The 25454-nt window shown below is 42.3% G+C and overlaps 1 protein-coding gene across 1 annotated transcript in view; it reads left to right on the forward strand.

The window, feature by feature from the left end:
* Positions 1 to 25454, forward strand: part of XYLT1 (xylosyltransferase 1) — a 184772-nt gene that overhangs the window by 93512 nt on the left and 65806 nt on the right. Inside the window, exon 3 of the mRNA XM_060786323.2 lies at positions 15195 to 15726. Coding sequence (XP_060642306.2) covers positions 15195 to 15726 — 532 coding nt within the window. The remainder of the gene's footprint in view (positions 1 to 15194; positions 15727 to 25454) is intronic.

The following is a 25454-nucleotide window of genomic DNA, read 5'->3' on the forward strand; positions in this document are numbered from 1 at the left end:
CAGTATATAGTCAGAGGCAAAGCTTCCCTCTTTTTCATCCCCAGCATCTGGAAGTTGTGCTTGAGTCAGGTATGGGGAGATGCTGTTATTCCATTTTTCTACGTCAAGGAGCCTGTTGTCTGTGGATGCTTTCCTGATAGAATTGCTGGTATGTTTTGAGAGGCAACTTTTACCTCCCTGCCAAAGCAGTACCTGTTTATCTACTCACACTGCTGTTTTTGAACTGGTAGATAAGCAGAAGCTAGGGCTGATGGTGGGAGCTCACCCTGACCTGTAGCTTGAACTGGCAACCTCCTGTTTGGCAAGATTTTCTGTAGCTGGCAGTTTCACCCACTGTGATAACCGTGGCCCTCGAAAGATGTAACAGAGTTTTACCAACAAGGCCCAGTCCAATATCCCAAAGCGTAGTCCAAGGTTGAAGGCACAAGTCTGATATCCGAACCATAGTTCAAGGAATCAATGATTCACAGCTGTAGCACCAAACAATTGCCTCCAGCAGTCAACTTCCAAACAGCAGCCTTTTATGGAGCTCCTAACAAGTCTTTGCAGCTGCTAGTTTCTCATTTGAGCCAACTAATTAGACCTTTAAAGCTGTATAGCATTGACCCAGAGCTGGAGCCAGGCAAGTCATGCCAACACTTGCTCTTCCTCCTCCTCCAGCTCAGGTGTTTCTATTCCCAGAAGGTCCTGCTCCTGCGCTTCCTTAGTTGTGTCAGTCTGTTCTTCTTTCTGTGATTCAGAGGGTCCTTCCATACAGCCCTACATCCCAGTATATCAAGGCAGAAAATCCCACATTATCTGAGTGTGGACACAGATAACCCAGTTCTAAGCAGACATTGTGGGATTTTCTGCCTTGATATTCGGGATATAGGGCTGTATGGAAGGGCCTAGAGACTGCTGCTGGGAGAAAATCCTCCTCCCCATCATCCTTCTCCTACCCCATGGTCCCGACAGTGTGATTCTCAGAATGTCCTATGAACATAAACTTGGATCGCCACCACTGTTGCCTACTCCTACTATGAGCCTTTATTTCCTAGTAGAAGGAACTAGGAAAAAGGTTCATTGAGTAACCGACATATTAGAACAGGAGTGGATAATGGGGGTCTCTAGGTGTTTTAGGACTGCACCTCCCATAATTCCTCACCATCTACTATACTGAGGAGGGATCATAGGAATTGTGAAGGACTCCTACATTAGTTGTTTTCAATTTTGGTCCTCCAGGTGTTTGTTTTGGACTTCAGGTCTCAGAATTCTTGGACATTGGCCATATTCATAGGAGCTTCTGCGATGACCAACAACCAAGAATGATGATAGACCTCAAGGGCTAAAGTTGTCCTCTCAGGATTAGAGGGAAAATGGCACTTCAAATAAGTCAAAAAAGTGCAGAGGAGTTTTAATGGGCCTCACTAACACAGTGAATCAATTTCAAGCTTAGAATGAAATGTACTGAATGGAAGTATATCGATCCATGTTGAATTAGATGTAATGAACTGGCTGGATGTAATGAACTAGATTTACTGAATGTATTGGAATTACCTTTGGTTATATACCAGGATGGTTGTTTTTTTTTTTAAAGAGTTAGAAGTATTCCAGAAGCAATTAGAAAACTGAATTAAAGTTGAATTTGAAACTGGGTGAATTAAAAGGAGCTATATAGATGTATGTATATCGAAGCAGACGTAATGAACAGATTGGCTAGTAAAGAATATGTATCAAGTTTTCTGGAGATTGAATATTAAATTGATTGGCTGCAATGCATACACCGAGTCTTCAATCTGATGCCCAGTTTCTTGTGAGTAAGCCACATTGATTTTTGATGGAATTTCACTTTTTGGTAAATGTGTAGATTTGTGCTGTTAATCTTTTTAATTAAATACACTAATTAGAGAACAAAAAACTGTGTGTACAAATCAAAATATGTTTTAGAAAGTTGGGTTGTTGAGGGTCTTCCGCGCTGTATGGCCATGTTCCAGAAGCATTCTCTCCTGACGTTTCACCTGCATCTGTTGGAAACTATCTGTGGAATGTCCAGGGTGGGAGAAAACTATTTTCTGTTTAGGTTTATTTATTTAATCGTGTCATCAGCAACCAGGCATTTGTATTACATTTTTAAGAAAAATAAATAGACAAGACATAGAATTTGCAAGTGTGGTAGTTGATTAAATGTCCTTTGACCATTATCTGGCCACTTGGAGTGCCTCTGGTGTTGCTGCAAGGAGGTCCTCCATTGTGCATGTAGCAGGGCTCAGTTTGCATTGCAGCAGGTGGTCTGTAGTTTGCTCTTCTCCACACTCGCATTTCTTAAGGTTGGCTCTGCATCTTGTGGTGCCAGAGCACAGTCTGTTCAGCGCCTTCCAAGTCGCCCAGTCTTCTGTGTGCCCAGGGGGGAGTCTCTCATTTGGTATCAGCCATTGATTGAGGTTCTGGGTTTGAGCCAGAATGTTGTGAATGTTGCAATTGGCCGCCTTGAGTAGCATTTAATGGCCTAGCAGTTTCAAGGTCTAGCTTCTTACTGCCTGGGGGAGTCCTTTGTTGGGAGATGATTAGCTGGCCCTGACCTCACAAGCTCTGAGAATGCCTGACATAGATACATAGATACAGGTGAAATGTCAGGAGAGAATGCTTCTGGAACATGGCCATACAGCCCGGAAAATTCACAACAACCCAGTGATTCCGGCCATGAAAGCCTTCGACAATATATTTGGTAAGTTGTTTACATCACATTTTTTAACATTGAGGCAGAGATTATTTTACAGTTGCACAGTCGTGGATAAACAACAAGAATGGTGGATAATTCTGTCTTCAAAAATAGGACATTTGCTCCTAACATGGAAGAAGTTAAGAGGATGAAATCAATTCAAATATTATGTTATAAAACACCTTCCCTTTTTCTATGAGAAATTTTAAATCATTGCAAGAAAGAATTAATCAGTTTAAAAGAAAGAGATTTTTAAAAAAACAGAGAAAGACATGAAAAGGGAAAGAAATGGCAAGATGTATTGAGAAGATAGGGAATCAAATGGAGGATTTGACCCTAACATTTTTCAAAGGAATCGTCAGTGTATTCGATGAGAAAAGAAAAATGAGTTTTTTGGAACATGGCCATACAGCCTGGAAAACTCACAGCAATCCAAAGATGAGTTTGTTTGATTTATATCATTCTATTGGCAGTTTGAAGTAAATGTAAGCAGGATGCTTTCATGTAATTAATGAAGTTCAGAAACGGTGTGAGAAATTGAAAAGTTCTGTGTAGTCTCTCAAAGGGCAAATCTAATCTGATGCATAGCTATCAGTACTGTGAATTTCAGAGAGTTGATAAAGAAAGTTATTTGGGTAGCTAAGGCTACTATACAATAATATAGTGAGTATGGTCTACTAGGCTTGTGTATTTGGGGTAAATCTTGACCTGTTTCGTGTCCTGGATTTTTGTGACGGTCCCAATCTGGTTTTTTTTTGGGAGCATCCTAAATCGGGAGGGCCGAAAGATTTTTTTTCTTCCCAGGCTCCCCTTCCCGTCATTTTAGGCATTTAAGCTTTTTTACTCTAGAGGAGAGGCACTCACCTGCAGGCAGGCATGCACTTTAAGGAGGCTTCTTACCTGTTTCTATTCTAGAGGAGAGGTGCTCACCTGCAGGCAGGCGTGTGTGCATTCTCTTGCGGACCTGCATGCCACACACACACATTATTTCCAAGGCAAGGAAGCAAGTTCTGACTTTCTTATTCTAGAGGAGATGCTCAACTGCAGGCAGGCATGCAAGCTTTCTGGGCCTGCATGCCACACACTGTTTCCAATGCAAGAAGGCATGGAGTGTGACATGTTGACAAAGAGCAGGTGAGGAGCCAGGATTGGCTCCCGCTTGCTTTCATGTTGAGCTGATTTTGATCTCCTGTCACTATGGCCGATGGCCATGGAGCATTGGAGAGCCCTTGGCTATTACGGAGTGCAGTTGCTGACATGACCAAAGGTGCCTATGTGATCAAGGCAAAAGAGGAAAGAATGCCCTCCCTTTGCTGTTGTTAGTAAAGGTTCCTGGTGATCACTGGGAGCTTTCCTGAGCATTTGTGATTGGGGACATCCAAGCCAAGGTGTCTGTTCATTGGAGCTGAACCAGTTTCACCCCAGCTGGATGCGTATGACTATTTCTCAATGCTGCTTCAGAATCACGTAGGTTAAACCAGATTAGCGGCCACATTCTCCACCAGTAGGAGCCGCAGTGGTGCAACGTATTAAACCGTTGAACTGTTGAATCTGAAGATTGGCAGTTCGAAGCCACGGGTCAGGGTGAGCTCCTGCTGTTAGGCTAGGTCCTGCCAACCTAGCAGTTTGAAACCATGCAAATGTGAGTAGATCAATAGGTCCCACTTTGGCGGGAAGGTAATGCAGCCATGCCAGCAACATGACCAGGAGATGTCTATGGACAACAGGCTCCTCGGCTTGGAAATGGAGAAAGAGCACCTCCCCATGGCCAGAGTTGAGCACCGCCTCCAGAAGCCAGAGATGAAAGGGAAAGCCTTTACCTTTGTTCTGTTTATTTGTTTGTCATTGTTATTTCAATGTATTTAAGGCATTGAATGTTTGCCTATCTGTGTATGTTGTAATCTGCTCAGAGTCCCCTTGGAGGGATAGAGTGGAATATAAATGAAGTCTGTTATTATTGTTGTCTTATTATTAGTTAATTTTACTTTACATTGCAGATCAGTAGTCCAGAGACGTTGTCTGGACACATAGAGCAGCCACTGAACTCGGGATTTGGAGCCAGTATAGACAGGCCATGAGTTCTTGTACTCCCTCTCTACTTGTGGATGATCGGGAAATGCGTCATGATGGATATAACTTCAATTTTTTGTCCCACAAAACACACTTCAAACTTTCCTGGGATAATTCCCCCCCCCTCAAAAAAAATACTTGGGTCTCTGCTTCTGTGCTCCCTTATGTGCCCCTGTTCTCTGGTCATTGGGGGGCCTTACGTTGCTAGCAGATGCTATCCTTCAGATGTGCAGGGCTACAACAGCCCAGATCGCTGTATTCCAGTACATCCGGAAGGTTCCAGGTTGACAAAAGTCTGAGACAGAGGATTCCTCTGTTCCTTTCAGGTTTGCGTCACTTTCCATGGTTCAGCTTGAAGGTTTTGCATTTTTGACATTTATGCAGCTCTCTTTGGGGCAGAGAGGAAACAATAGTAGAATTCTTTGGGTATTTCTCTGTGAATGTCCCTGCCCTCGAGATTTGCAAAAACCAGCAATTATTAAAATGTGATTTACTTTTTAAAAAGCAACTAAAATAGGAAAGCATATGGGAAAAGCAAACCCTGTTAACATCTGTTCTTTCCCCATCTGCTCTCTTTGGCTTTTCTCTTCGCCCGATGTGCCAAAATGGCTAGTTTTCCACAGAGGCGCCTGGAATATGATTTCTTTCTTCCAATAAAGTTCATTGTTCGTTTTTTGTTCATCCTGGTTGAACCGAAGAAAACAGTTCTGTCTCATATTTGGATTAAGTTTTTTTTAGAGTAATGTACATTTTCTTTCTTTTTTCGTCAATGAAGGATTTCTGAGTGACAGTAGAGGCAAAATATAAATCAGATCTGATAACAGGAGCTGGGCAGTCTTGGCATTGTGCTATTCAAAAATAATGGAGATAGATTTGGCCCACTTTATCTTGTTTATTCCTCAACCTGTTCCAGATTTAAATAGGCTGTGTACCAGCTTTCCATACATTCGAGGCAGTTAACACATACCCTATATACTCAAGTATACATCTAAAATGTTTAGTAAGAAAATCAACCCATCAAAAACTGGGTTGGTTTTCCCATAGGTCAATGTGGGGCCTATACCTTAACTCTCAATTAATCCATGGATCATATCAAAATTTTGGCTCCAAAACCCACCCTTGACTTATACACTAAGTCAACTCATGCTTGTGTGTGTGTGTGGGTGTGTGGGGGGTGGGGGGTGGGTGGGTGTGGGGTAATACATAGTAGGTGGGCCCCAGAGTCATGGAATAGACCAATTGGATTCAGGTGAGTTGTGTCAACATCACCCGGCACTTTGATTTCATTGGGTTTGATGATTAAGAATGGAAGGATCTTGTCATAATATCCTCATGGCTGCTGGTGTCTCCTCTGGAAGGGTTTCACAAGTGTTGTCGGCCAAGTAATGAGTAGCAAATGAATACATTTTCTATCCCAATGTGATGCATAAAAATATGTGATGTATAATTTGAATTGAATTGTGTGAAGGATGTATAGTTTGACCAATTGGGCTGAAAACACAATTCTAAAATATTGAGGCCTGAAAAACAACTACATTCAGGGACTGTAATTAAAAGTTGCTGAGCTGCTGACAATGATGACCAGAGACAAATGATTAACTGTTGACATTGTTGACTTGATTAACTTTTGGGGAAAGACAATATATTTACATCATCAGAGACAACATTAAGGAAATGTTTACAAGGCTGCTTATGTTAAGAAGGAAGTCAACACAAGGCTGCTTATGTTTACCAACACTAATTAAGGAGAGTCAACATCTGTCCTGGAAGAGATGAAGCCAGGGTGTTTCATGATGGAAAAACATCTATCATTCATTTACAACCTTGGAACTATATCAGCAAGAAATATTGCTATATAAGATACCTTCTGATATTCCAAAATTGTGACAGACAGCTGTGCTGTTTACCCACTATGCTCTGCTCCTTGGGAACGAGAGAGGTGGTGCACCTTGGGAGTGTCAGATCTGCTATGGGAAAGCAGGATTCTGGACACTTGTTTCTTTCTCAAGGGAAGAGAAAGGTGTGCGATTTGGAGTCATGATACATTTGTTGCAGGGAGTCGCAACAACAAACCAGGGATGAGCTTGCAGCACTGCCTAGTTTGGAAGAAGTCAGCAATGCCATCCCCCAACAAAAAAAACCAAAGCCAACGGACCTGATGGGATCCCTGCTGAAATCTTTAAAGAGGGAGGACCTGCGCTGACACAACAACTCCACCAGCTCATAGAAAAAGTGTGGGTGACCGAGAAAATCCCAGCAGATTTCAAGGATACCACCATCATCACCCTCTTCAAAAAAGGGGAAAGAACAGACTGCGGAAACTATCGAGGTATCTCCCTTCTATTTCTATTTCCCTCCGCTGGGAAAATCCTCGCAAGAATCCTTGCAAACCGCCTTCTGCCCCTCTCAGAAGACACCCTCCCAGAATCCCAGAACGGCTTTCGCCCCTCCAGAGGAACTGTGGACATGATCTTCACTGCACGACAGCTCCAAGAAAAATGCAGAGAACAAAACCAACCTCTGTACATGGCATTCATCGACCTTGCAAAGGCATTCGACACAGTGAATCGCAGTGCTCTCTGGACCATCCTCCAAAAAATCGGGTGCCCTAACAAATTTGTGAACATTCTGCGGCTCCTCCATGTTGACATGATGGCAACAGTCTTGGACAGCAATGGCTCCCAAAGTGACCTATTTAAGGTGGAATCCGGTGTCAAACAGGGATGTGTTATTGCCCCAACTTTATTCTCCATCTTCATCGCTATGATACTTCACCTTGTTGATGGAAGCTTCCCACCAGAGTGGAAATCATCTATCGGACAGATGGCAAGCTCTTCAACCTCAGCAGACTGAAAGCCAAAACCAAGGTTACAACAACATCTGTTATAGAACTCCAGTATGCCGATGACAACGTCGTCTGTGCGCATTCAGAAGAAGATCTACAAGCCACTCTAAACACCTTTGCAGAAGCATACGAGAAGCTCGGCCTGTCATTGAACATTGAAAAAACCAAGGTTCTGTTCCAGCAGACACCAGCCAACCCCTCTCCAGTACCAGTGATACAGCTTAATGGTGTAGCATTAGAAAATGTTGATCATTTCCGCTACCTTGGCAGCCACCTCTCCACCAAAGTCAACATCGACACCAAAATACAACACCGCCTGAGCTCTGCAAGCGCAGCATTTTTCTGAATGAAGCAGAGAGTGTTTGAGGACCGGGACATCTGTAGGGATACCAAGGTGCTTGTCTATAAAGCTATTGTCCTCCCAACCCTGCTATATGCCTGTGAGACGTGGACTGTCTACAGACGTCACATGCAACTCCTGGAACGATTCCATCAGTGCTGCCTCCGGAAAATCCTGCAAATCTCTTGGGAAGACAGGCGGACAAATGTCAGCGTGCTGGAAGAAGCAAAGACCACCAGCATTGAAGCGAAGGTCCTCTGCCACCAACTCCACGTTGTCTGGATGCCCGACCACTGTCTCCCAAAGCAGTTGCTCTACTCCGAACTCAAGAATGGAAAACGGAATGTTGGTGGACAGGAAAAGAGATTTAAAGATGGGCTCAAAGCCAACCTTAAAAACTCTGGCATAGACACTGAGAACTGGGAAGCCCTGGCCCTTGACTGCTCCAGCTGGAGGTCAGCTGTGACCAGCAGTGCTGCAGAATTTGAGGAGGCATGAATGGAGGGCGAAAGGGAGAAGCGTGCCAAGAGGAAGGCGCATCAAGCCAACCCCGACCGAGACCGCCATCCACCTGGAAACCAATGCCCTCACTGCGGAAGAAGATGCAGAGCAAGAATAGGGCTCCACAGCCACATACGAACCCACAAGAATATTGGAAGACAATCATCCTCGGAAAACGAGGGATCGCCTAAGTAAGTAAGAAGTAAGTAAGCACCTTGGGAGTGTCAGATCTGCTATGGGAAAGCAGGATTCTGGACACTTGTTTCTTTCTCAAGGGAAGAGAAAGGAGTGCGATTTGGAGTCATGACACATTTGTTGCAGGGAGTCAGGTTCTGCTGTAAAGAAAATAGGGATCTGATTCTTGGCATTGTTCTTAGGGGAAAAGGATGCATTTTGGAAGTTTTGGAACTGTGTGTTGGCAGGCTGCAGGGAAGGCAGGGTCTGGCCTAAGAGATGTTTTTCTCCAGGAGACAGTGGGAGAAATGTTGGTATATGCATGAGAGTGAATGTATGGGTAATGTGAATGCTGAGTGAAAATATAATTACCCTTTGTTGGTTAGCCAGTGTAACTGTAGGTTGTTCGTGGGTTCAGTGTAGTAACATAGAATTGTTATGTCCGTCTAAACGTTGTTCTGTATTATTATTATTATTAAACTTTATTTGTACCCCGCTAGCATCTCCCGAAGGACTCGATGCGGCTTACAAAGGCCAAGGCCTCAACACACAATATAACAATACAAAACATAAGGCAAATTAAAAACAATTAAAGCAATATAAACAACAAGCAATAAACAATACACTAAGACACAATAGAACTGGGCCAGGCCAGAGTAATGGGTACAGGATTAAAAGTGCTGATGTGACAGGAGGTGTATATAAGGCTTATAGGGCAAGTGCAGTGTGCGGTGTGCAGCAATCTTAGTTCCAATAAAGTGCTTATGGGACTTGGTATTGGAGATTTCCTAATCTGGGAAGGCACATCGGAACAGCCAGGTCTTCAAGTTCTTTCTGAAGACTGCCAATGTAGGGGCCTGTCTAAGATCTTTGGGGAGGGTGTTCCAGAGTCGGGGGGCACCACAGAAAAGGCCTCCCGACTCTGTAAAAGTTCTGATACCCTTTCTCTTTTTGGAGAACTGCAATAAAGAGAACCTATGCTTTAAAGTTATTGAAAAGTTATTCATAACACCTATGTGATATCCAGTATGGCGCAAGCAGAACTATCTGTAAAGAAGTCCAAGCTCTCCCCTTCCAAACTGCCCTGATTGTTATGACCGAAACCTTGTCATTCTTGAAGCCCTGGTAACCTTTTTTATGTCTAAAGTAATTTTAGCAACAAAAAAACCCCCCAAGACATTTGGATTTAATATTAATGCAGAATCAACTGGGCAATCCATCTTTTATTGGCTCTTGAGCACCAAGGCTCATTAATTAATTTATTTATTTACTTGACTAAGAACTGATTTCTGGAGAAATCGGAAAGCTAAAGTTTCAACTTTATCATGCTTGTTGGCTTTTTAAAATTAAGGCAATTATTCCTTCTCACTGGCCAGTTTCCATGTGGAGTGATTTGAATTTGCCGCTTCCTGAGCAAGAGCACTGCATTCTGGGGGCCAAACATGGGGTCTGAATGAATGTGGAATCTCCCACAAAACCCTGGGGAGTAACTGGTCCACCAGATCAGGATTAGCAGCTGCTTGATGCAAGTGACTCGCTGCAGATTGCGGATATAAATACATCAGAGTTGATAGATGCATTAGGATTAGCTTCTGGCAAAGTGTTATTATTGGCCTTTTAAATCCCTTGCACTCTTTCCATTATTCTGTCCATGTGCTTATATGGTATTGAGGGAAATTTATTCTCTTGGATTAGTAGGCGTAATGATAGATAGCACATGTGTTTATGGTAGATGAAGCTGTTGCCTGACTACAAAGCAGGCAAGGGAGCAGGGATGAGGACAGGTGGGGCAGACACTCTTTGGGGTCTAGCATGGCCAGTCCCCAATTATTTGCTATCTGCTATCCAAGTTCATAACAGCCAACCAGGTTATACAAATATATCCAAGAGCAGGCATGAGCAAACTTCAGCCCTCCAGGTGTTTTGGACTTCAACTCCTACAATTCCTAACAGCCTACCAGCTGTTACGAATTATGGGAGTTCGTCCAAAACACCTGGAGGGTGAAGTTTGCTCATGCCTACTCTAGAGTATAACCTGGAAGACAATTGAATAAAAATGGAAACGATTTCCTAGTCCTGAGACTTAAGGAAAAATATAGATCTGGATAATTAGGAATATGTATGGAAAAAAGGATTTACATTTTCAATAGCAGGTTCTATCAGAGAAAACATGTATTAAATGTTCTATAGAAGTTGTAGAACTCCCTAATTAATAGCTAAAATTGATACATCTCAAAGAGGAGAATGTTAGAGATGTAAGATGCAGAAGGGTATCTTCTTCCATATTTGGTGGACCTGGAGGGTGGTAAAAAGGTTTTGGGAAAAGGTGTTGAAAGAAACCAACAAAATGATTATTAAGATTAAGAAAAACCCAGAAATGTGCTTATTGGGTTTGTTTCAGGAGAGAACTGGCAAAGATGATGTAGAAATTTGGCAGTATAGTTATGTAGCAGTGAGAATCATAATAGCAAATTCTTGGAAGAGGGGAAAGAACTACTTATTAAAGATTAGAGAAGAAAAGTAGTAGAATATATCCAAATGGCCAAGATATCCAAATGGCCAATATATCCAATGGCGTAAGGGGAGGAAATAAAAATGAGTTAGCTAGAAAATTAGAGACTAGCCTTTGGATATTTAAAAAAGAAGAGAAAAATAGATTTTGAAATAGTCAAACAGGGGATTTATTTTGTAAGACACGAGTTCCATATGCCGTGGTGTCAGAAGTCATGGGTGGGGGGTTCACTGGTGGGAATGGGAAAATAATACTTGTATTTTGGTTGCTGCATCTCGAAGATTGTATGTTGTTGTTTCATATATCACAATAAAAATGTATACAAAAAGAAAAAAGAGCCAACCAATCCAGAGATGGCCATCCATTAGGACAACAACAACAACAACAACACTTTATTTATATTCCATCCTTCTCTCCGTCGGGACACAGAGTGGATTACAGTGTAAACGGATACCAGCAAACATTTAATGTCTTTTTACAATACAATGAGACACACAAAAACAAACAAAGGCAGAGGCTCCTCCTTTCATTTCTGGCTTTGGAAGCAGTGCTCATCTCAGGCTTGGGAGGGTGGGGGTGCTGTTCTCCATTTCCAAGCCAATGAGTCTGCATTGTCACCTCCTGGTCATGTGACCAGCATGACTGCTTGGAGCATCTTATGCCTTTCCTGCCACTCACATTTGCATGTTTTTGAACTGCTAGGTTGGCAGGAGCTGAGTGAACAGCGGAAGCTCACCCCATCCCACAGATTCAAACTGCCGACCTTCAGGTCAGCAACCCTGTGCTCTTTGAATGTCATAAAAATGGTCTTTAGTTCTTCCCGCTGCGTACATTTGTCATATTCTGTTACAAATGTGTTGCTAATCACATCTAATTCAATACATCATCCTTGTCCCTAAACAGTTCAGCCTGTTCCTGATCTATTAATCCTCTCACAATATTCATACATCTTTGAGAAGGGTGCCAAATGGATGTGCTTCTGATAAGGAGGCTATAAATGGCTTGACCCAAGAGCATCAAACTGCTCCTGTTGTGTGGAATTGGAAATCTAATTCCTCACTTCTGTGGCCTATTTCTGAATCTATCCAGCTGGGAGAATAAAAAATGGGAGATGATTAAAATTACAGTGTACTTTCTATATTGTAACAATACTAATACTGCTGGCCAACACACCTTTTGGTACTTCAAACGTTAGCCCTGTTTCTGGGTATATTTGACCTGCTGATTCAAAAAATTACACTGGTTTTCCCCTATCAACTCTAGTTTTTGAGATACAAAACATATATATGCCATCTTGCAGTCATCCACTGCCCATCCATAGGAAACTGTAATAGCAATATCTAAGAAACTAGAGCTGGTGCAGTCTATGCAATTTTTTTCTGGGTACAGCAAAGTTATAACTCAAAATCAATGCATTAACAACATCCCACCAGCAAACCCAATTAATGGTGCAGATGGAGAATATTTGGTCCTGTTGAATGGCAATTCCATGATGGTTCGCCATTAACCAAGCTGTTTAGGATTGATGGGAGTTTAAACACAGGATTTCCAGGAACAAACAAACCTTGCCCTATGTTAAAAACACTTCTCAGTAGCGCTATTCATATGTTTATGTGAAACACAAATATAGTTCGCTTAGGAAGAGACATGGCCATGTGTGGAAGCCCTAATATCCCCCATGTGCCTAGAAATGGTATACATTGGTGTACTGTGAAAGGCTTTCATGGTCGGAATCACTGTGGTGTTGTATGGTTTCTGGGCCAATGTTTTCTAGCAGCATTTTCTCCTAATGTTTCGCCTGCATCTGTGGCTACTGGCATCTTCAGAGGATCTGATAGTATTCAAGCAAGTAGAGTATAAAATATACCTGTGGAATAATGTCCAGGGTGGGGGGAAAGAACAACTGTCTGTTAACCAAGTGTGAAGGATACAATTAGCAAGTTTGATTTGCAAGTGTTTGAGTGGGATCCATCCATTAGCATGTGAGCAACTTTATTTATTTATTTATCTATCATGTCAGGAGTGAACCAAACAATTCTATTGTATTTTTTTAAAAAAAAAACATAAATTTTGCAAACTTGGCATTCTATTAAATGTCCTTTGACCAGTAGCTGGCCACTTGGAGTGCCTCTGGTGTTGCTATAAGCAGGTCCTCCATTGTGCATGTGACAGGGCTCAGGTTGCATTGTTTTAGGTGGTCTGTGGTTTGCTCTTCTCCACACTTGCATGTCGCGGATTCCATCATGTGAGTAACTAAGAAGATTGAATAGCCAATAGTGAGGACATCTGCCTGGAAGTAGCCAGGCTTTTGTTCTTTTGGAGTGTTTATTGCCCGGAGGCATCCTTTGTCTGGGTGATGTTCACTGACACTTGATTGTTTGTTGTCTGGAATTCTTCTGTTTCTGAGTGGTGTTCTTGATTTTTCCACGTGCTTGTGGGTTTCAATGGCTTCTCTGTGTAGCCTGACAAAGTGATTGTCAGAGTGGTCCAGAATTTCTGTGTTCTCAAATAATATGCTGTGGTTCATCTGGTATGGCTGACTTCTCTGGCTGAATGAGTCTGCAGTGTCTTTTGTGTTCTTTGATTTGTATTTGGGCAATGCTGTTGTTTTCAGTGGTCCCTATGGAGACTTCTTGTCCACAGCTGCATGGTATGTGATAGACTCCTACAGTGGTTAGGTAATCCCTCTTGTCCTTTGCTGAACGTAGCTTTCAGGGAATTTTCCTGTAGATAGTTTGTAGGTTGTGTTTCTTCATCAGCTTCCCTACGAGGTCAGTTGTTCCCTTGATGTATGGTAAGAACATCTTCCCTTTTGGTGGCTCTTTATCTTTATTCCTGTGGCTTGTTCTAGGTCTTGTTGCTCTTCTGATATTTGCAGAAGAGTAACCATTAGCCTCTAGAGCCCAGTTTAGGTGGTTCAGTTCACCTTGAAGGAAGTGATGTTCACAGATTCTGTTTGCACGGTTCACCAGAGTTTTGATTGTGCGGTCTCGGTCTCTCTCTCTCTCTCTCTCTCTCTCTCTCAGTCTCTCTCTCGGTGTTACTGACAAGTGTTGTCCATGAATCCAAGCCAGTCCTTGAGACATTGAGTGTTGATCCCTGGTTAAGTTCTAGAAAAGAAACAAACAGTTGTAGCCAATAGGCACAAATATTGTGCTGGTCCCAGGCACATGGGGCAGGGTGGGTGACAATTGCCATTCCCTCAGTTTGGATAAATGTAATACACTGGTTTAGATCAAAAGCACCAAGGGTTCCAATGTGGACCTTCTCCCTCGTCGCTTTGGAGCTGTCGGGTTGAACTAGGGAATCCTTCCTGCAAACAATGTCTTCTGCTATTGAGAGACAGTCTTATTCTTTGAAAACAACATTGTTCTATATGAGAACCTGCATATAACTTCTGTCATTCTAGAACTTTGCACTTTAAATGTTTCATCTTACAAACACTTTCCAGTTTTGTCATAATGCCAAAAGCTAGCCTTGTTAAAATGTTCTCTATCTTGTTGGAAGATCTGGAGATCTACTTCCATTAAGTTTAGAACGTAGCTAGTGCTAAACTAGATGGACCTTTTGGCTGACTTAATATACAATACGACCCATGGATCTGTTGAAAATATGTTCCAATATCCCCTATGGATATCTGAAGCTGTTGACAATACCAGGCATGGGCAAACTTCGGCTCTCCAGCTGTTTTGAACTCCAATTCCCACAATTCCTAACAACCTCAGGCCCTTCCTTTTCCTCTTCTGCTTGAGCAGCTGAGGGGGGAAAGGAAGGGGCCCGAGGCTGTTAGGAATTGTGGGAATTGAAATCCAAAACACCTGGAGGGCCGAAGTTTGCCCATGCCTGGTAATACCCTACTTTTTGACCGTGCTTGGGCCAAAACCATACCATAGAGTTGTACTGGAGGGCCTCCAAGAGGAGAAAGGGTAAGTGAAAATAGGTATATTGAATCTGTGGATAAGGGGTTCATCGTGCATTGCATATTCTTGTCTTCCTCCTGTAAAGCCGCACCTTGAGACAACTTTAGTAACTGCTTTCCTTCCTCTTTCCGCAGGATGGCTACTTGTCCCACAGGCCAAAGGAGAAAACGCGAACAGATAGCAATAATGAAAACTCTGTTCCCAAGGATTTTGAAAACATTGATAATAGCAACTTTGCTCCTAGGACGCAGAAGCAAAAACACCAGCCGGAACTGGTGAAGAAGTCCATGAGTAAACAGAAGGAGCGCTTGAGAAGGAAACTGGAGCAGGAGGAAAAGGTGAAAGAGAACTCCCTCCTTGGGAAAAATTCCAATGAGGTGCCTCAGGAGGGCAACCCAATCTCACGGAACGACAACCACGGCAACCATTGGAAGGACACCCACCCCTTGGCCCGGGAGCACCCTTGGAAGCAGGGGGGGAATGGCTCCCCGGAACTGGGATATGAACAATCCTTGCCCAAATGTGAGATCTCGGGCAAGGAGGCACTCTCCGCTCTGTCCAGAGCCAAGTCCAAGCTGTGCCGACAGGAGATTGCAGAGATGTACTGTATGCATAGGCAAGGGAAGCTGATGCCGGAGCAAGTGACTCGTTTTTGTCCACTAGAAGGTAAGTCGGACAAGGAAACAAGTGGGTGCAGATGTGGAGAGCACCTGCAGGAATTGGAGGGGTGGTCTATTCAGGACATTTTAATAGGAGGTCTGTTGTGGTTGTTCAAGTATCACACAAAGACCAGGAGGAGTAAAGTTGGAATCCCCATTTAGCCAGGAAGCTGACCTTGGTGACTAACCAATTTTCTTAAAAAGTGTTTTAGGAAAGGAGTTGATAGTTTTGATATGTTAAATTTTGATGTGTGCAAATTATGAACAGCAATGGATACTGATTGCAAGGCCCTTTGTGGTTCCTTATGTTATTAGATCTGGTCTGGCTGATGAACCGTGATACATGAGTCAAGCTAAATAATATGAATCCAAAATGTCATGTAACAGACGAGAAAGCCAGCGCAATCCGAAGATGCATTAATATAAGTATAGAATCCAGATCAAAGAAAGTAAAGGGACCATGATGGGCTACAGAGTCTAGTTCATGAAGGAGAGAATATTTTTAATTATCTAGTGAGTGATAATTTTTTATTTTGTTGTGTAAATGAGAAAAAGAGAGAAAAAAAGAGAAAATACATAAATTAAAAAGCAAAGAAAATGTTAACAAGACATTATACGAGCCATCTAATGCAAATCCTATACAAACTATTAGTGACTGTACAGGCCCATAGCCAGGATTTTGTTTCGGGGGGGGGGGGGGCTGAGTTTGGTTGGGGGGGGGGGCTGAGTCTGAGTGAAAGAGGGTCTAGCCTAGCAAACCTTTGTATCATTACCCCAATACCCCCATTCATATGGGATATATTGAGTATGGTGATCAGATCATGATATGAATAAACATAACAGTTTAAATAATGTACCGGTAAGGCCTTCTCGTGGACCACCATGAGAATTTGGGGGGCAAAGCTAGAATGAGATAGCTACAAGTCCTTCATCATATACTATGGAGTGAGGCTGATCTAGAATGAGAGTGAGGCTGATCTAGAATGAGAGAGTTGCAAGTCCCCCATCCAAATGTTCTTCTATCAAGTGAGGCAAATCTAGAATGAGAGAGTTGTAAGTTCTCAATCTGAATGTTCTGCCATGGAGTGAGGCAGATCTAGAATGAGAGAGTTGTACTCCATCCGAATGTTCTGCCATGGAAAGAGAGGCGGATCAAGAATGAGAGAGTTGTGAGTCCTCCATCCAAATGTTCTACTATCGAGTAAGAGTTGGCTCTAGAATGAGAGAATTGTAAGTTCTCCATCCAAATGTTCTGTTATGGAGTGAGAGGCAGATCTAGAATGACAGAGTTCTAAGTTCTCCATCCAAATGTTCTGCTATCGAGTGAGAGGCGGATCTAGAATGAGAAAGTTGTAATGTTCTCCATTCGAATGTTCTGCCATGGAATAAGAGGCGGATCTAGAATGAGAGAGTTGCAAGTCCTCCATCCAAATGTTCTGCCATGGAGTGAGAGGTGGATCTAGAATGAGATAGCTGCAAGTTATCCATCCAACAACTTCTAAACTCTCTGGACTTAAATTCTCAAATTGAATTCTGGGAACTCTACAAATTCCATTTCCTGTTCCTCATTCTCAAAGAAATAGCGGTGTTTATCTATATCAGTATGTTCAGAGGGGGCTTGTAGCACCTTTGAGACTGATTGAGAAAAGGAGCTTTGTGTGTTTGGGTTCACAGAGCTCACATTGTGGATCGTGGAGTAGTTAAAGAAGTGTGAAGTCATTTGCCAATCCAGTTAGGTTGTGTTTAGTATTCCTTCCCTTTTTCTTTGGCACCTTATGGAATTTGAATGCTTCTTCAATTGGTCCCATCACTGAGGATAAATGATCGTCCAGAAAACCAGCTAGGGTGTAATATTCAAAATTTATCCCTGCTCTCATGCTGATAGCAAATTAACTTTGCTAAACTCGATCATATGTCCTCAGCAGGCACATGTGTAATTAAAAGCAACACACGTTGGGTTCACAGTAGCCCTGAAATCTGCCTGCTGTAAAAGGTCCATATGCCCCTATGGAAATGCATGCTGGTTATTATGATAACACTAAATACTTGTAATTTTTTTTCAAAGCAATTTAATCTGAGGCATGGTTAACCCTTCCTTTACTATAATAGGGATGTTCTTTTGAATGTGCTTGCCATAATCACCGTTATTGGTAGACTCAATACGGCTAGTTTGATGTAAGCAAGAGACCGCCGGATAGTTTTATTTGTGATCTCAGGCAACAGCAGTTCAACAAGGCAGGAAAACACTCTTGAAAATATGTCATATTAATGAGTGGCTAGTTGATGCAGAGCAAATCACATTGAAGCGTGGCATTTGAGATATGATTTCCTATGAGCCTTAATTGGATTAGCAGGGATCACATTAAAGATAGATCAACTATGCAATGTTTAGAGGATTATTGAAGCATGTGTATGTGTGTGTGTGTGCATGTGTTCTTTTTTGTATCATCTTCTCTAATCCTGTTAGGGACTGCTATGGAACAGTCTTGAGTCAGGCAAGCAAGACACAAGTGAAGCTCCCATCTGCTTCTACAGCATCTTGCATTCGGACACAACACTGGACAGTATCGCATGGCAATGGACAACATGCACAGCTGGCTTTGCAGCTTATCTGGCAGTACTTGCCTTGCTTAGCAGTGGGACTGACACCTCTTCTCAGGCACAACCAAGCCAGCTTTTGAGTAACTGAATCATGAGGAAGCCCTACTGAAATATTGGAGCCCCCAGTGGTGCAGTGAGTTAAACTGCTGAGCTTGTTGACCAAAAGGTCACAGGTTCAAATCCGGAGAGCGGTGTGAGCTTCCACTGTCAGCCCCAGCTTCTGCCAACCTAGCAGTTCAAAAACATACAAATGTGAGTAGATCAATAGGTACCACTCCAGCAGGAAGGTAACGGCGCTCCATGCAGTCATAACGGCCACTTTACCTTGGAGGTGTCTATGGACAACGCCAGCTCTTTGGCTTAGAAATATTGATGAGCACCAACCCCTAGAGTCAGACATGATATATGCTTTAACCCACTGCACCACCTGGGGCTGTAAGAACATGGGGGCAATGTAGTTGAGGTGAGGTTAAGGAACAATGGCATGAGGAGGAATGGGGAACCGGACCTTTTCCCTAGAAGCTATTTTCCAGATTGGAATTGCATGCATGCTGACCCACCCAAGTCTGTGTAACACTAAACATTTCCCGAGGCTGTTTGTTTCTTTGTGTCCCTGATAACAGATTTGACCTATTTGAGAGAAGACATGTAGTTAAAATATTGCATCCCTCCTTCTAGAATGGGGCTAGTCAATTGTCAGAGATAATGGAAAATGACATCTACCAGGATCTCAGAAATGTGGCTTGTAAAGTGAATAACTTGAACTCATCACTTCTTTCGAGCATTGCAGCCAAAATGTGAGAATAATGGGGAGTGAGTGGTACTGGTTCATTTCCTGGCATCTCTGGTCCCTAGGAATCAGCTTGTTTGTGATGGGGAAAAGCTCTGTTTTTTGTTTCAGCAAATACAACGGGGTTAGATGAATGGACAGATAGATTAATTTAGAATGAGGGTAGCAAGTTCTCCATCCAAATGTGTTGCTATGGAGTAGGGCAGATCTAGAATGAAAGAGTTGCAAGTTTTTCATCCAAATGTTCTCCTATGGAGTGAGGCAGATCTAGAATGAGATAGCTGCAAGTAATCTGTCCAAATGTTCTGCTATGGAGTGAGAGATGGATCAAGAATGAGATAGCTTCAAGCAATCTGTTCAAATGTTCTGCTATGGAGCGAGAGACAGATCTAGAATGAGATAGCTGCAAGTTCTCCATCCAAATGTTCTGCTGTGGAAGGAGAGGCAGATCTAGAATGAGAGAGTCACAAGTCCTCTGCCCAAATGCTCTGCTCTGGAGTGAAAGGCAGATCTAGAATGAGACAGCTGCAAATAGTCCATCCAAATATTTTACTATGGGGTCATGGGCTAATCTAGAATGAGATAGTTGTGAGTCTTCCATTCAAATGGAGTGATTGTAAGCAGTTGGGTGCAGTATCATCTGGTTCCCTTCCTTACAAAAGGGACTATTGTTATATCTTATCTTCCTGCCAAGTCTGTGCAGACTTACTATCCAGCAAATACATTTTTATCATAAGCCTTGAGCTGTAGAGACTTTATGCATGTTAGCCAAGGTAGAAATGTGTATGAGTACAAGGTTCTTGTGGGTTTTTTCGGGCTATATGAGTGTATGAGTACACTTTGCTATTTTCTTTTGTGTGTGCTGGTGGTTTTGTATTAATTTGTTATTGTAACTCTCTCATACACAGACACACACCCTATGAGTAATCTTCTAAAGCCTGCCAAAAGAACCAGTGTTAATTGCTTGGGCTAAAATGTATTTGCTGTTGGAAATGTCACACCATAAATTATAGTTCATTTCTCTATTTGACATGTAATATATTCCAAGTAAATTGGTCCTGCTTCCACTCTTCTCCTACTGCTTTGACGTTACATTTATTTGTGACATCCTTCTGTTGATATCCATGGTTGTATGGGTGCTTCATTATTATTATATTTTCCTTTTTTGAATTACAAAAACTAATCAAAATTAAAATAGCTAATACATTATTAATAACAAGGGCAAAAGGGGGATTATAAGTGTAATTGGTATAAGCAGTTCAAACAGGATGGTGCAATATAATGGGTTTTCTTAGCAATTAAAAATGTACATAGAAAGTCACTTCAAATTTATCTACAATTTTTCCAATGTTTGAATCGGGGAAAAGGTGCAACACTAAATAATGGAAAGAATAGAAGAGCTAAGACCCATATTAAGAGGATATTTTAAAATAATGGAACAAGCCTTGTTCTCTAGACAGTGCTCTTGAACATTTTTACACAGTAGTCTAGCTTTGTGCATTTCCAGAAGCAGACCAACGTGCAACACATCAGTCAGAGACCCAGGGACATGAAACCACTCCTTTTGCACAATTTGTGCAGCCTTAGGGCACAAATAGGGAGGAATACTTCATATCCACCAACCTAGGCTTCTTTTTCTCTTGCCATGGAGATGCTTACCTTGTCTACTTTTGGAGAATGGAAATCTCCATAATCTCTTGGAGGTTTTGTGATCTTTGGAAAGGCATGACCTTGTTAGAAATCATAACCTTTTGAAAAAGGATGCCATAACCTTTTGGTAAAAAACATGATCTGTTAGAGTCATAACATTTTGGGAAAATGCCATTCTTTTAAGGCAATTAGGTTTCTCAGCTGTTCAGTTTATATTATTATTATTATTATTATTATTATTATTATTATTATTACATTGATTATTTTACTCTCTTTATTATTATTGGAAGGATGCATAAGCACATTTACACTGAAGAATGTTAGAATAATGGTTTAATCAGAGTTGGAGAGTCTTATCTTAAATTACAGCTTTATGTAAATATTCAAAAACATTTAACCTACTTATGCCTTGGTTAATGTACTTGTATTGGTATCTATTTTTATTTTGAAATTTACCAGCAGTTGCTGCATTTACCACCCTTGGTTTATAGTTGAGTCAATACGTTTTTCCAGTTTTTTGTGGTAAAATTAAGTGCCTCGGCTTATATTCGGGTCGGCTTATACTCGAGTATATACGGTAGTAAACAGTTAAGTTTCTGTCTTCTTCGTGGAATCAGGATGCCCTTGACTAGTAGTGCAGATAAGCATTCACTCTCAGCGTTGATTTCAGTTTCAGCTTCCAGTGACCAACCACCACGTATCAGCTGCTGGCTACTAGCAACCACCTGCTGCTACCAGCTACATTTGCAAGCTCAATGCTTCGTTTTGAACCATATGCTGATAACACGCCCAACTAACCCATATAAGCTGCTCTGCTGCAGTAACAAACTACTTCTGATTCTTATTATCACTTAGGAAAAGCCTGTAGTAAGCTATTAGTAGTGACAAGGAATCGATTCTGCCTATTTCTGCCCTTCCCTCCACAATGCTGTCATTGTTTATTTACTATTGGGCAAGGGAGATTCCCATCATATGTAAAATTGGGCGTTTTTAGAACTCTCTAACCTGGGAATTGAGGAATAAGTCACTTACCAGGACTCGGGAATCATGGGAAGCCCCCACACTTGAGAAGCAGCAAGATACCTCTGCCCCACATTTGAAGCTTGCATCATGTGAACAGCACCATCAGTGGCAGTTTCTTGAGTGTGTAGAAATGCTTATTTAATTGTGTGATGAAGTCACAAGTCAGTGGCATGTTGGGGAGACCAGGTTTCAAGAAGGACCATTTCCCACAAAATAAAGAGCAGAGCTAAGGAAACTAATTTTTGGCTGAGAAGCCCTTGAACCCCTTCAAGACAAGGCAATTTTCTGAACTCCTGCCTGGAAAGACACCTTCTGAATCAGATAAATAGATAATCCTTGCAAGGCAGTTTAGTATTCCCTGTGACAGCATTGATTGTGATGAACTAATTAGCTGTTAAGTGGTGTGATAACTATTTTTAATAGGGAATTCATTCTCATGCTAGTCTAATGAATGTACTGTTACTTTTAAGTGCTATTTGTTTATGCGCATGAGTCGATCAGCAAGACGGGGAAACATGCTCCAACAAAGCAAGGCAATAATTGTGATTTGTCTCCGAGGAATGATAGCGTCTTCATAATTAGAAATGTCAAAAAACCCCACAAGTTTTCTATTAAGATTATTGGCCTGGCAAGATAGTTATCATAGTAAATTAGATTCAGGATCACTGTTTTCTCCCTGGTATGTGTCGCATATCAGTATCCTGGCTGTTAGGCATTGATTTGTAAAACACAGAAATGATTTCAGTAATTGCTTATAGACTTCCAAACAAAGAAATAAGTTTTTTTAATGGGCATAAACTTGCATTGTGCCACCAGCAATGCAATTTAATATACAGTGTAATCTGTGTATAAACAGCTGTAGCTGAGAGAGAGGTGTATTCAAAACAATGCTATGAATTGACATCTTGATCAGACTGGATGTGTGCTGTTCCTCTCAGTGTTAAAAAAAGAAAACAAAATACCCTCATTTTTATATATCTAAAATATTATTTTGCAGACCTAGCATTCCAAACTCTGACTTCATTATTATAGAAACCTAAAGTAGAAGCTCTAAAAATAGTTTCTAGAACAGCATTCATTCAGCTCGACGTATTTCTCTACAGAAGAGGTTAGCGCATTTATAGATTTTTCTTAACCTATTTGTAGTTGCAGTCTTGGAGGTGTTTTAAGCATCCCACTAGGACATGTTCATCTGCTCATGTAGTTGATCTCTTTTCTCTGTCTGAGAGATAGTGACCCCCTGAGCCTCAGATGCTGAAGAACTACCAACCCATCATGCTTCTCTATTGGCCATGTTAGCTTGGGCTGCTGGGAATGCTAGTCCAGCATTTATTATTTATCAACCATATTTATTGGAGAGCCACCACTGTTTTACGTCATTGTTTACAAAAATTGCTGGGTTTTTTTCTTCAAGTCCTTTTCGACTTATGGAAAACTATACAATGATTTGTCCAGAGGGAGTTTGCCATTATTTTCTTCTGTGATTTAAAGCAGGTATGGGTAAATTCAGACCCGGGGGCCGGATGGGGCCCTTGGGCTCTTTTCTCAGGCCCTCCTCTCTTTCATAGAATCATAGAATCAAAGAGTTGGAAGAGACCTCATGGGCCATCCAGTCCAACCCCCTGCCAAGAAGCAGGAATATTGCATTCAAATCACCCCTGACAGATGGCCATCCAGCCTCTGTTTAAAAGCTTCCAAAGAAGGAGCCTCCACCACACTCCGGGGCAGAGAATTCCACTGCTGAACGGCTCTCACAGTCAGGAAGTTCTTCCTCATGTTCAGATGGAATCTCCTCTCTTGTAGTTTGAAGCCATTGTTCCGCGTCCTAGTCTCCAGGGAAGTAGAAAACAAGTTGCTCCCTCCTCCCTGTGGCTTCCTCTCACATATTTATACATAGCTATCATATCCCCTCTCAGCCTTCTCTTCTTCAGGCTAAACATGCCCAGCTCCTTAAGCCGCTCCTCATAGGGCTTGTTCTCCAGACCTTTTATCATTTTAGTCGCCCTCCTCTGGACACATTCCAGCTTGTCAATATCTCTCTTGAATTGTGGTGCCCAGAACTGGACACAATATTCCAGATGTGGTCTAACCAAAGCAGAATAGAGGGGTAGCATTACTTCCTTAGATCTAGACACTATGCTCCTATTGATGCAGGCCAAAATCCCATTGGCTTTTTTTGCCGCCACATCACATTGTTGGCTCATGTTTAACTTGTTGTCCACGAGGACTCCAAGATCTTTTTCACACGTACTGCTCTCGAGCCAGGCATCCCCCATTCTGTATCTTTGCATTTCGTTTTTCCTGCCAAAGTGGAGTATCTTGCATTTGTCACTGATATTTGTCATCATTATATCCTTCCTTCTTTCTCTCTTTCGTTCCTTCTCTCGCTTTCTCCTTCCTTCCTTCCCTTTTGTCTTTCCTCCTTCTCGCTTTCCTCCCTCCATTCTCTTCCACCCTTCCTTCCTTCCTCACTCCCTTCCCTCCATCCTTTGCTTCCTTCCATCCTTCTCTTCCTCCCTCTCTTCCTTTTCTCTTTCCTTCCTCCTTCCATTACTTCCTTAACTTCCCTCTTTCTCTCTCCATCCTTCCTTTCCATTGTTTCTTCCTTCCTTCCTTCCTTCCTTCCTTCCTTCCTTCCTTCCTTCCGTCTTCCTCCTTCCCTCTTTCCCTCTCTCTCTTTCCCCTTCCTTCCTTCCCTTTTGACTTCCTTCCTTCGCCCTTCCCTCCCTCCATTCCCTTCATCCCTTACTTCCTTCCATCCTCCCCTTCTTCCCTTTCTTCCTTCTCTTTTTCCTTCCTCAATTCCTACTGCGGGATGTTTAGCTGGGAGAAGAGAAAGTTGAGAGGGCACATGAGAACCATATTTCAAGATTTAAGAGGGTGTCCCATTGAGGAGGAAGTCCCCTGCTGCTCTAGAGACCAGGGCACAAGGGAGCAGTGGGTTCAAATAACAAGGAAAGAAATTTGCCTGAAAATATTAGGAGGAATTTCCTGGAGAGTGGCATAGGCAGCCTGGAAGTGTGGTGCAGTCTCCTTTTCTGGAAGCTTTTCAGCAGAGACTGTCTATTGGGAATGCTTTGATTGTGCCTTCCTACATGGCAGGGGGTTGGACTGGATGGCCCTTGGAGGTCTCTTCTAACTCTAGGATTCTATATCAGTAGGTAATATGGGGTCTCATGGATACCCTTTTTTTCTCCCATCCACCATCTCATCCTGACCTTTTGGGATCCAAACGTTTCTTGTCTTTCCTTCATTTCTGCCTCCAAACAAGAAGAGGAATGGGACAAAAGGGAGATCTTCTCTCTTCAGCTGCCTCTCAGCTTTCTCCCTGCCCCCATCTCAAACAGACCCCTTCCCTTCCCGTACACACCTTTTTTGGTAAAGACTGAGTCTCTCTGGGCAGCCAGTCCTCCTGGCAGGGGGGAAACTTGGAGAAAACTCCCTCCTGACCCACCTACCCCACTCCGGCCCACCATGCAACCTCCAAGTTAGAAAGTTGGCCCATGCCAGATTTAGAGAGTGGGACTGGCTCAAGTATGACTACTGATGGAAATGGAATCATGTATGATTAAATGGGCACAAAATGTTGGGCGCCACACAAAATTAGATAAATGGTAAAGAATTTGGACTGTTGGCTTTGTGCTGTTACACCCAGACGCTTTTATAAAAAC

The sequence above is a fragment of the Anolis sagrei genome, chromosome X (genome assembly GCF_037176765.1).
Source record: "Anolis sagrei isolate rAnoSag1 chromosome X, rAnoSag1.mat, whole genome shotgun sequence".
NCBI lineage: Eukaryota > Metazoa > Chordata > Lepidosauria > Squamata > Dactyloidae > Anolis > Anolis sagrei.